This window comes from Gopherus flavomarginatus, chromosome 3 (assembly GCF_025201925.1).
Source record: "Gopherus flavomarginatus isolate rGopFla2 chromosome 3, rGopFla2.mat.asm, whole genome shotgun sequence".
NCBI classification, from domain to species: Eukaryota; Metazoa; Chordata; order Testudines; family Testudinidae; genus Gopherus; species Gopherus flavomarginatus.
Genome location: NC_066619.1, coordinates 71708070 through 71720716, shown reverse-complemented (window position 1 = coordinate 71720716; position 12647 = coordinate 71708070). Strand labels below are relative to the sequence as shown.

At 41.3% G+C, this 12647-nt stretch overlaps 1 protein-coding gene across 5 annotated transcripts in view; it reads left to right on the top strand.

The window, feature by feature from the left end:
• Positions 1 to 12647, top strand: part of EPB41L4A (erythrocyte membrane protein band 4.1 like 4A) — a 207696-nt gene that overhangs the window by 161583 nt on the left and 33466 nt on the right. For 4 of the 5 annotated variants that reach the window (XM_050945783.1, XM_050945781.1, XM_050945782.1 and 1 more), the window contains 2 exons: positions 5792 to 5882; positions 8518 to 8601. In XM_050945783.1, the coding sequence (XP_050801740.1) occupies positions 5792 to 5882; positions 8518 to 8601 (175 nt within the window). The remainder of the gene's footprint in view (positions 1 to 5791; positions 5883 to 8517; positions 8602 to 12647) is intronic. The other variant, XM_050945784.1, reaches the window with a different exon arrangement.

Here is a 12647-nt window from a genome sequence, read left to right as displayed (position 1 = left end):
TACCCAAAGATTCTGATTTACTCAATAATTAAAATGCATAGTTTACAGTAAATTATTATTATTGCCTTGCACAGATGTTTACACCTGTGCAAAGTAGTGAGTGTAAAATACTACTGTTCTGATTTAGAAGCAGCCTAGATTAGATGCAGTCTGGAAGATTAAGCCATTAATATTTATGTTGCTGTACCATACCTTGTCTTATCAGGATCAGGGCCTAGATCTACTAGACACTGTGCAAACACGTATGCAGGCCCAGTCCCTCACCTGAGAAGACTATGTATTATCATGGGATACTGCAGGGCACATCTCATTTCTTGTATGCAGTATTGTCAACCCCAAACATTCAAAATCATTAGTCAGGCACCAACAAATCATGGCATTGTCTTAAAAATAAGGAATTTTTACATAGATAATAGGTATTGTGTTTTTTATATTAGACTTTTGATTTTTGAGCCTGTAGGATACACTCAGGTCAGATTTTCAAGCTTTTCGCTTCAGGTATGGGGATGTGACGGTGTCTGCTTATCCCGCACTAGCCCAAACAGGGTTAAGCCCATATTATTGACAGCGGAAGTCCCGCCTCCCTGGCAAGACTGGGCATGCTCTGAGTGCTCTAGTAGTATAAAGGCAGGGAGCCCAGCTCATTCTGGGCTGGAAGCTGTAGGGGAAGGACTTGCCTGGGAAACTCCTGCGGAGGGCCAGTCACAGCCCCTGACTGCACTGGGAATCAAAGACGTTCATGGCCTGCCGTTATCCTGGCAACTGGAGGAACCCTTGGAGACGACTGGCCCTGCCGAACACAGAGGCCCCGACATCTCATGGGAAACCCCAACATGGACTCTGGTAGACTCTGGGAGTTACACAATTCAGGGCTGATAAACATCTTCGTGCAGTGGGGAATGCCCTCTTGTGACCTGGAATACTGTGTCTAATTCTGGGTGCCACACTTCAGGAAAGATGTGAATAAACTGGGGAGAGTCCACAGGAGAGCAACAAAAATGATAAAAGGTTTGGAAAACCTGACCTATTAGGAAAGATTAAAAAAATCTGAGCATGTTTAGTCTTGAGAAAAGACTGAGGTGTGACCTGATAACAGTCTTCAAATATGCTAAGGTCTGTTATGAAGAGTATGGTGATCAATTGTTCTCCACATCCACTGAAGGTAGGACAAGTAATACTGGGCTTAATGTGCAGCAAGGGAAATTTAGGTTAGATATTAGGAAAAACTTTCTAAGTATAAGGATAGTTTAGTAGCACTGGAATCAGTTACCAAGGGAGAGTGTGGAATTCTCATCATTTGAGGTTTTTAAGAACTGGTTAGACAATCAGTTCTCAGGTGTACTTAGTCCCGCCTCAGTGCAGGTGGCTGGATTAGCTGACCTCTTGAGGTCCTATCTGGCTGTACCTTTCTATGATTCTATGAACAAGAAGTTCAACATACTGTTCCAGAGAAACACAAGGTCAAGACTCAAGGGGCAATGCCCTCCCACTGTCCTGGACAGGCCACTTCAGGTATGCCTTCCCTTCCAGACCACTAATACCCCAGGTTCTATGGAAGATTTCTCACAACAAAGCACAAGTCATTCTCATCTCACTCTATTGGCCCAGACAGTTCAAATTTGCAGACCTCCTACAAATGTCAGTCTGTCAACCCATCAGCATTCAGTCCTTCCTGGACCTGCTAACTCAGGAGAATGGCAGGATTAAACATCCCAGCCCAGACTCTTCACCTGATGGTTTGGTTTTTGGATGGGCATCAGACCTAAAGCATTCCTGTTTGGAGGCTGTTCAATCTCTTTTTAATTACAGCAGGAAAGATTCTACCAGAAAATATTATCTAGCCAGGTGGAGCCATTTCTCTACTTGGGTGCACCAGAAGCAATTATCATCAGGGATTGCAGGTATTCCTGCTGTTTTAGACTCTCTCTTCACTCTTAAGACATTGGGTCTGTCTATTAGCTTATTGTGGGTCCGTCTAGTGCAATCAGTCCATTCCATCCTCCAGTAGGTGGCTATTTTATTTTTACTCACTCAGTAACAACTAGATTTCTGAAGGGTCTGCTAGGAAGTAGTGAAGCCAGCACCACAATGGGACATCTATCTCCTACTTTCAACACTTACTGGGCCACCTTTTGAACAGTTGGCCATGTGCTTTATGTCCCACCTGTCTATGAAGGTCACCTTCCTGGTTGACATTAGGTTGGTCAGGAGGGTGGGCAAGCTGGAGGCCCTCATGGCTAAACTATATTGGCTACATTTCATAAAGAGAACGTATCCCTTTGTCTCCACCTGAAATTCATCCCAAAGGTAATTTCCAAATTCCAACATAAACCAATTGATTCACTTAATGGTGCTCTTCCCAAAACCTCATGCCTCCAGCGAGAAGAGGAGACTTCACTCTCCCAATGTCAGATGAGCATTGGTGTTCTACCTGCAAAGAACGAAACCATTTACAAAATCACGTAGACTATTTGTTGCTATAGTGGAGTGAGCACGGAGACAAGCAATATCTGCTCAGAGACACTATAAATGGATTTCTGGCTGTAGCCTCCTTTACTATCAGTTGATGCATTTCACTCCCCTGGACAGGATGAGGGCCCATTTCTCTAGAGCACAGGCAACCTGAGTAGCATTTCTTCAAGACGTGCCTATGTTGGACATATGTAAGGGAGCAACCTGGAGTTCCATGCACACTTTTAAGATGCATAACTCTTTGGTCCAAGCCCCTCCTACTGATGCAGCCTTTGGAATTACAGTTTTACAGACACCTATACAACCTGCATCCTCGCATCCGCCTCCTATTTGAGTACTGCTTGCCAGACACTCAGGTGTGAAATACACATAAGGACCGGGACTCAAAGAAGAAATGGAGGTTACTTTTCTGTAACTGGAAGTTCTTCAAGATGTATGGTCCCTATCTGTTTTCCGCTACTCTTCCTCCTTCCCCGTGCTTCAAGTCATGACTGGATTAGTGGTAGAAAAAGAATTGGAAAGGTAGTTGGTCCTCACCTCCCCTACACCCTAGATGCTGAGCACAAGGAGATCCAGGGTGGAGACCTAGACTAACACAGACACTACTTGCAAGATTTTCTGGTCTCAGGTGCATGGTACACGTGCATGCCCACACGTGGAATATTGATGGGGACAACATATCTTGAAGAACTTCCAGTTACAGGTAAATAATCTCCATTTACCACACAGTAGTATCTGAGCTACTGCAGTTATTTCCCTGGTCTCAGAAAAAGCATTAACTACAGGGTGCTAGCTTTGAATGGTGACCTTTTTATCTCACATACTTTTAATGGCATGGGCAGGCTAATAACATCTACCCACAAAACTAATCAAGCCAAACACTGCCAACTCCCTATAACTTACTGCCCCAACCTGCTCCCTCCTCATATGCTGACAAAAAGAGGGGAAATTGCCTTTCACCATTCTTACTATGTGTCATCTTTTTTATTTTGACCTTAAACATTTTGATCTCTTGCTGCACCTTCCAAAGAGGGAATGTTCGCAGTATTCTTTATTCTTTTAATAAGATTGGGTTTTTTTTCCTGTGGTTTTTGTACTCAGACTCAGTCAGGAAGAGTCTTTGGTTTTTCTAACTCCTTTATTCTACCATTCCCTTCCCCCATTCGCTTAAAGCGAAAACCGCGTATAAACAAAATTACATTGAGTTGAATGGCGGGCGGAATCGGCCGCATTACAGTTACAGTATTAAAATTGTTATTTTTCTCTTTTTTGTTTTTTTTTTGTTTTTGCCAACTGCGTAAAGCTGAAATCGCGCATGTTAAATGCGTGTAAGATGTGACAGACCTGTAGTTTCATACATGTCAATCAATCTATAGCAGTGTGAAGAATTTTAAATTGAAATCTTACATTATCTTTGATGTACAATACAAGAGCCCTATCCGGAACTGATTTACAAAGTGGTTTGTGTACTCTGTCTCAGGAGTCCAGAACAGTTTTGAAGATAAGCTTTGTAGGAGGTGATTAAAATTGTCATTGAGAGGAGAGAGAGAGAGTGAGTTGAAGGGAATGTTATTTTATAAAGCCTGTGTACAGAGGACAGAGACAGAAGTCTCACCCAGATTATATTTAGTACAATGCTAATACCATGGCTCAGGTAAAAAAGATGAATCCTACAGGGTATACCAGAGGTCCAGCAATTTCTTAACTAGCTGCAAATATCTTGCATTGTAATATTACAATATCTAAATGTTATCCATTTTTTTAAAGTCTTGGAATAATTTTACTAGCACTCATATACTTTACTCTGTTAGATATTTACTCAATATTCAAAATAATGTTTTCCTTGGTAGTTCCACAGAAGAAACAAGGCATCAGAAATGTGAATATATATTGCACCGTGTGGAACCCAAAAAGGCAGTGTGACCAAAACAAAACAAATCTTGATGGTGGTAACAAACCTGCAGGATGTACTAGGTTAAATAGTTTTCCCTTTAATGATTTTGAAATGTGGAAATTAATATACAGCGTAACATTTTTATACTACTTTGAGCTTAACTGTGTTAGCCTAGTGTGTTGTGTGTGAATAAATCTGAGTTTAAGGTCTCTGTGCTTCTCAAAGCATAAATGCATGAACCTGTTTCCTTGGATCCTGGAACGGGGGGCTTGGAAGGAGGGAGTGCTGCATTTTCCTCCCATTCTGTGGAAGCCTCTACATTGATTCCACAGAAGATTTCAGGCCTACAGATTTGGGGAGGATGGAACCAAAATAGGGAGGGCACCTGGCAGATTATTGGAAATAAACTGTTGCCAAGTTTCCTCTATACATGTGCCCCATGTCTCTGGCTGATCCCCTGTGATCCACAAGTATGGAGGATTGGTGGGGAGGTTTGGGACCAACAGCCTGTGCTTCCTCAAACAGAAAAATAGCAAACAAATTCTGTGAGTGCAACTCAGAGTGCCCAGTCCCCTAAGTGGCTTACTCCCCCACAGATCAACATTGGGCCCTAAATTCCTGGGGGCGGGGATTGTGTCAGTTTCTATGTTGAGTGAATTGTCAGCACCAATAAGTAACTAATATGGTAAAAATCTAGCTAATCCACACTCCTCTAAAACTAAACTACAACTGACAAAATAAATGAACAAAAGACAAAGTTTCATGAGCATTATTTTGATTGTTTATTATGTTTGTCCATTTACTTGTCAATTCACAAGTTCATTAATTTATAGGTGTTCTCCGGTCAGAAGTGTAAATTAGCAAAATTCTGTCGTAATAATGAATGTTATACAGGTAAATTATCCAAGGATCAAACAATGTTAAGTTATCAATTTGAGAGATTTTCCTTTAAAAAGATCCATCCATTGTGCTGTATTATTATTTCAGTGACCTCTTTTCACACAGTTATTACATCATGGATTACCATTTCTTTTGTAAATAAAGATGTAGTCTCCCAGACACCTCCCCTGCTATTCATAGTTGGGCAAACCATCTCCTGTTTGTAGCTGCATAATATTCCTATGGGAACTGCAGCAATTGCTTATGTGGAAAGGTAATATTAAGAAAGTATTTAATATATTTTTAGCTTTCTTTTAATGCAGTGCAGCTAGAAATGAGATTAAGGAGCTAGTATCTTTTAACCAGTTTATACCCCGGGACTGCTGGCACGTGCTTCGTGGACCACAGTCTGGGAACCAATAAGATAGCAATTGTATTTCACAATACCATGGTACATTCAATAGGATTGTGTAAAGTTCTGCAAAGTAGCCAAAACATGTAGGAAAGCCACTAAAAGTTGGTTTGGGGTTTTGTTTTTTCCCCCAGGATCCAAAAGCATAAATCAGGTTACCGCAAATATGGAAAATGTGGAAAAAGAAGGAACCACTAAAATTATTGTACCTTCCCCAGTAAAAAGGTAAGTGTAGTGAGACCAAAAAAGGTTTAATCTTGGCTTACTAATGAAGAGCTCCCATAAAGTGTTGGATAGAAAAAGAAGTATATTAAGTATTAGTAAATTTTTAAGACCAGGAAGGACCTTCTGCCCAACACATGCCATAGAATTTCACCCAGTAATTCTTGTATCAATGCCTTATCTTCTGGCTGCACTAGAGTGTATTGTTTAGAATGACATCCAGTCTTGATTTAAATAAAATACCACCAGATTATGGCATGAAAGACACTTCCTGGGTTGGGGTTAGGGTGAAGGTCTACAGCCCCAGTGGGAGCTTCAGAAGGAAGGATCAATGCATCCAAGAATGCAGAGGAAGAATGGAGTCTGAGAAGTCCTCTGAAAGGGCGCAGCATGTGTTCCTACTGTCCACCTTTGTTCAGGGCCAGTTCTTCTTTCCAGTGTGAGGCAGGAGAAAAGGTGGGCATGGCCCTATCCCATTCAAACTGCCCACTTTGGGAAATCTGGCACTGCTGTCAGTCCTTGCAGCCACCACCCATTCTGCTGTGCTGCAGACACTGGTAAGGCCAGGCATAATATTGACCAAAGTTTAAGAATCTTTTGGGCCAGATCATGAGCTGGTGTAAATCAGCAACACTCCATTGAATATAGTGGTCAATTTTCTTTCATTTTTCAAGAGTGAAATATACTTCTCCAATTAACAGTTATACTTAAGAGGGAAAGAAAACCTGAACCTGAACATGACAAAATTGAAAGTCTAAAATATTCTGCAGCAGATTCCCATTAATGTATGTTTTTAAACAGTGTTAATCATTTTAAATTAAAAGAACTGGTTAAAACAACTTCAGAGTATATCTGCTATTCCTTGCAGACTGCATATCTTGTGTATTGTAGGCACTTGTCAGTATCTAGAGACTTGTTCTAGACTTGTTTTTTAGAGAAGATATTAAGAGAGACGTTTCTCTATCATGACAGTTAAATAACAAAATTCCTTGATTTTTCTTTGTATCTGTATCAGCATTTGAAAAATATTTTCCACCTCTACTAAACATGGGGACCAGACAGCATACTTCCTCTGTGAGGCATTTACAGTTTGGTACTCCATCCCACTTCATTCTAGTAATACACCCTAAGAATGCTTACAAGGCATCTTTTATCAGCTCCTCTGAGCTGAGTCTTCATAGCTTAGCATTTCATTCACTGCTGAAATAGATAGCTGCTCACCTATGCATAGATGGTATAAATTCAAGATAAACCAGGAAAAAAACAGTAATCTCGCACTCTAGCTGTAAAGTGTATGTCTGCTCTGAATGAGAAATGGCTTAGAATTCTAATACTGTTAATTCAGCACCCAGGATTATTCCTCTTTCTCTTTTTTTAAAGCTGTGTTGGACATGCATTTAAAATTGTGTCTTCATTCTAATGATCACCTCATTGTGTAATTGTAATATTATGCACAAAAAAAAAAAAAAGAGCAGGGACGTGGTGGTTCCCCCAATACAGGACAGGGCCTATTTATCAGGTTCATTTGCACCAACTGAAGTGAGTTGGGGTTGGGAATAGATTCTTTGCATACATCTAAATTGACAGCCAAATGGGTGCAATATTAAGAAAAATATAATTCACCTTCTGAAGTGACCCCATTTTATTTCTGTCTTTTTCTGCTGCCTTGTTGGTAGCTCTGCAGTTTTTATACTATATGAGAATTAAATGATTAACTCAACAACCTGGAGTAACAGAAGGCTGAGATTAAAAGTAGATTAACAAATTAAGTATCCAAGTTTTCTTAATAACTCCCTGTCAGGGAGGTTACTAACTTTACCCTTACAGTGAAAAATGCTGGCTTGTGTCTCTCTAAACCTTTCTAGAAGCCTTTGGTGGTGGTTTGTACTTTGGAAATGTCTGTAGCATTTATATTTGGGGTAAGCAAGACAAATTAGACTCCTGAAAAGGGTACAGTAGTCTGGAAAGTTTGAGAGCCGCTGTTTTAGAACATATTGATGGCTTCTCCTCCGTAGGTAGTGTAGAAGTTCAGTCACATGCTCACTGCTGACTACTTGTGAGTCCACTGTCCTATCGCTGACTGCCTCTGAACATTTTTTTCCGGAGTTACTCAGAAATTATATTGCAGAGCTAATTCGCTGGTGCTCTTTCCAACATCTAGAGCTGATGTTTCTGTGAAGAATTCTTCAGGATGGAGGGCCAACAGCTTTATGCCTGAAAAGTGGGTTTTCTTAGGTCTCGTCTACACTACGGGATGAGATCAATCTAAGTTACGCAACTTCAGTTAGGTGAATAATGTAGCTGAAGTCAACATACTTTATATCTACTTACCGTGGGGTCCACACTATGCTATGTCAACGGGAAACGTTCTCCCGTCGACTCCCCTTGCGCTTCTCATTCAGGTGGACTACAGGAGTCGACGGGAGAGTGATCTGCGGTCAATTTAGCGGGTCTTCACTAGACCTGCTAACTTGACCGCCGATGCATCAATCACCATGCATCGATCCCCTGGTAAATGTAGACAAGCCCTCAGACCTGCATGTTCCTAGAATGAGCATTAATGAGGTCATGGGCAAAAAAAAAGTGTTTTTAAATTATCATTGTCATGGTTTTTATATTTATATGTATTTTTCCTTAGCTTTAAAAAGGCAAAAAGTGAAAATAGTCCAGAAACCCAAAGAAGTAAAATAAGTGCACCATGGGAGGAAAATGGCCCCCAGAGGTAAGGTAAACATCATGCAATGGCAAAGATTTTGCTTGGTTGATGGTGCAAGAGTGGTGATGTAATACATTCATGAGTAGCAAGGTCAGAGTGAACATATATCATGCATTCCAGAAGCCAGACCTGTTCGTGTAGCATGTTACCTGGCATTTCTACATAAGTCCCTCAGTACATTCTGGATACCATCATGGCTTGTTCTGATCAGTGCCCTTTCAGGGAAAGAATGAAACAATTGATAAGTATTCTGTTGCTAGAAGTGCAAAGTGCATGTATTTATTTTTCAGTAATGTAAATCAGAGTACAAAAGTAATATCCTGGTAGCAAATTACACTTTGCAGAAGAAATAAGCATATGCTTAATCCAACTGAAACATTTAGTATTCATGGTAAATTGACATTGAAAATGATTTTGTGACCTTTGAGAGAGGAAATGTTATCCAGCTGCAATGTTGCTGCTTTCATGTTAAAACTATCCTTTTGGGAAGATGCAAGTTTGATATTTTAGCAGCCAAATGATGATAATCTTGAAATTGTGTAGCTCTTTCCATCCCAAAGCACTTGGCTTCATATGCCGTTTTTCATGGTCTTTAGTAAAGAATTTCCACCATTGAAATGCAGTCACCTCTGGGATGAAGTATAGCTCTTTAACTGAGCAGAGTAATGCTCTAAAACAACCATTTATGGCAGGGAATGAAGAAGAAGAATATAACTGAATCCCCAGAGGGCATTTAGGAAGGCAGAATGTAACACCCAAACTGGATTTTGGGCAGAATACATGGTATTACCATCATTTTTCTTGTGAAAAATACCTGGTGATCTTCAATGGACCAAGTTATGACCTTAGTTTAACATATCTCATCCAAAAAGATTGTGGAGCTACTTACTGTAAGAGCAATAAACCACTCTGTCATAATGAAATATACACTCACTGGAGTTTTGGAAGCACTTCTTTTGCCTTCTACCTGACATTTTGGCCAGAGTATACATATGCTGTCATGTACATGACCTTTTGCTTAAATATTTTCATACAAAGAGTATTTGTGGGGAAATACCATATTGTAAATTAATTAACCTGTGTTGTGATCCAGACAGAGCATCAAACTGGGTCATTGCTTGGATGGGAGACCTCCAAGGAAAACTCAGGGGGCCTGCAAAGTGGTTTTGATAATTCAACAGTTCAGATGTTGTTCACCCCTGCGTTAGAACTGAATCAGTGTGCGCCATCATAGGATTATGAGCACTAGGCTGCTGGGGGTGGAGCCGTTCATCCTAGGTGTTAAGATGAAGAATTGAGCATATGTTTTCATTAAATATCACTTGGCACTTTTCACAAGCATGGGAACTTTAACTGTCACTGATCAAATTCCCAATATGGGTAATTAATTCTACGTTTCCCCTGCATTATCAGTTGGATATTGGATTCTTTTTTACTTCCAGCACTAAAACGTTGTGTAAAGTTATTATGCACAGTTGAAACATTATTGTACTTCATCCCAGAAATAGCTGCATTTCAGCGACAGGGGAAGTGGTCTCTGTGGATACATCTTCAGAGCAGTTTACCTGGCCTGGGAACCTGAGTTAGCCAAGCCCAAGTGTGAGCATCCATGCTGCAAAGCCACGCTCAAGTTGTACCCATGTAGCTGTGTCCACATTGGTGCTGCACTGACCCAGGTTAGGCACTAGGATTTCTGGGGGCATATTCCATGGTTCTTAGTGCTGTGCAGCTGTATGAACTGTTTTGCAGGATATTGTGGGAGAACTTGTCTGTCCCTCCTGGGCCCCTCTGCGAAAGTAGTCTTAGCCCACCAAGTCAGTAAACTGAAGCACTTCCAGTTTGGTGTGCTCCACATTGCCGTCCATGGCCTCCATTCCAACAAGTAGCAAGGCATGGGTCCAGCTCAGGACCATGACCTGTTCCAGCTGTTGGCATTAATGAAACTCTTATTTTGGGAACAGCTGGCCAGTGCAGGGCATGAAATGTGGCAGAGAGCATTTTGGCAGTGGCTTGTCACCTTGAGAAGGCAACAATGTGTCTTGCTGAGATCAGGCAGGCTGAATTCAGGTCTGATGCAGTAGGCACAGCTGATTCGGAATTTAGTTGCTATGAATCCCCCTATCATGACTGATGGTTTTGGAGCAAGACCACAAGCACTGAATGGTGGGACTACATCATCATGCAGACCTGGGATGACCAGCATTGGGTCTTCCCTACATATGAGGAAGGCTGTCTATGTGGAGCTGTGTGAGGAGCTTGTGCTGACCCTTCAGTGCCAGGACATGCAGATGAAGAGGCCATGTCAGTCCAGGAGCAAGTTGATGGTATTCCTGGTAGTTGGGGTGGGTTGTTGGTGAGATGCCAGACTTGCCGTTGGAGTCTCTTGCCTTGCAATGTGCACTCTTCAAGTTTTTGATACTTTTCCTGCATTGTATTCCCATTTGATGAATCCTCACCTCTGCCAGTCTGTTGGAGATGGTCTCACAGATATGTTGATTTTGGAACAAACTGTGGACCTTACTGACCACACACCAGAGGTCCAACAGACCTTTAGTGTGAGCCTCTGACCAGCCAGCAACACACTGGGTTGAGGATTTCCTGGATGGCCTCTCTGTTCTAGTGCTGTCTGAGTGCTATGCAGAAATGGAGCAGGTCTCATGGAATGTGAGGCATAAATGCCAGACTGGTGTATATAGACTCTAAGGTCAGAAGGGACCATTGTGATCATCTAGTCAGACCTCATGCACGATGCAGGCCACAGAATCTTACCCATCCACTTCTGTAACAACCCCCTAACCTATGTCTGAGTTATTGAAGTCTTCAAATTGTGGTTTGAAGACCTCAAGCTGCAGAGAGTCTTCCAGCAAGTGACCCATGCCCCACACTGCAGAGGAAGGCGAAAAACCTCCAGGGCCTCTGGCAACCTGCCCTGGGCAGGAAAATTCCTTCCCGACCCCAAATATGGTGATCAGTTAAACCCTGAGCATGTGGGCAAGACTCACCTACCAGCACCCAGGAAAGAATTCTCTGCAGTAACTCAGATCCCATCCCATCACAGACCACTGGGCATACTTACCTGCTGATAATCAAAGATCAATTGCCAAAATTAATTGCCAAAATTAGGCTATAAACTGTGTGGTGACTTCTGGCAGGCGTAGAGTAAGGGAGTAGGTAGAAGGGCAGGAAAATACAACCCTGGAGGAATTGTGGAAAGGCATTGGAGGACTCTCAGCACTTGAGTTCTGTAACCTGTGTACAGTCTGCAGCCACACTGCAAAGTGAGCATATTCCAGCCCAAGTTAAAGTAGAGCTGAGCTCTGACCTATACCTCTGTGTTCAAAACAAGCTGTATTCAAAGCATCTCTAGACTCATATAAAAGTTTTTTTTGTGTGGATGGTAGTGTGGAGAGCTAAAACCTGAGTGAGAGCTTTGGTTAACTGAAATGAAGAAAATATGTTAGGTTCATGTTGTTTGGTTCCATAGAATATTTGTTTTTAATATTTATAGATGTGATTGCTGACATTTTTATTTCAGTGCACAAAGTCTTTGGAACCCTTTTTAGTTTCAAAACAAGGGCTATTCTTTAGAGCATCTGTGTTATGGGCTCGTAACTTCCATTTGCATTAATTGGATGTTTTATGTTAATTTGTTATGTGGACATTGGGAGAGGGGGCTAAGGTCCCTACGTATGTAAATTATAGTATGGATTAGTCTCCTGTTTTCACTAGCATTATAAATAAAATGTGTATTTGAAAGTTTTTAGCTCTCAGCTACAACAGTGCTTTATTAAAAAAAATCTTCCTATGCCAGAAATAATGGATGGGTCTGTTCTTCTTTGTGGCTGCTCAGAACTACTGAATTAGTGGCAGTGCTCTGTAATATCACTCTCTGAAGGGTTCTGTGTAATTGTCCCTTGTTTTCAAGATTCAGTGTAATATATTTATGTCTGAAAAACAGTAACATCCTCAGTCTCAGCTTGACCAAATCTTATCTACACTCCATTCAGTATAGAGATATGTACTACTTCTTAACATGGCCATTACAGCTGTTT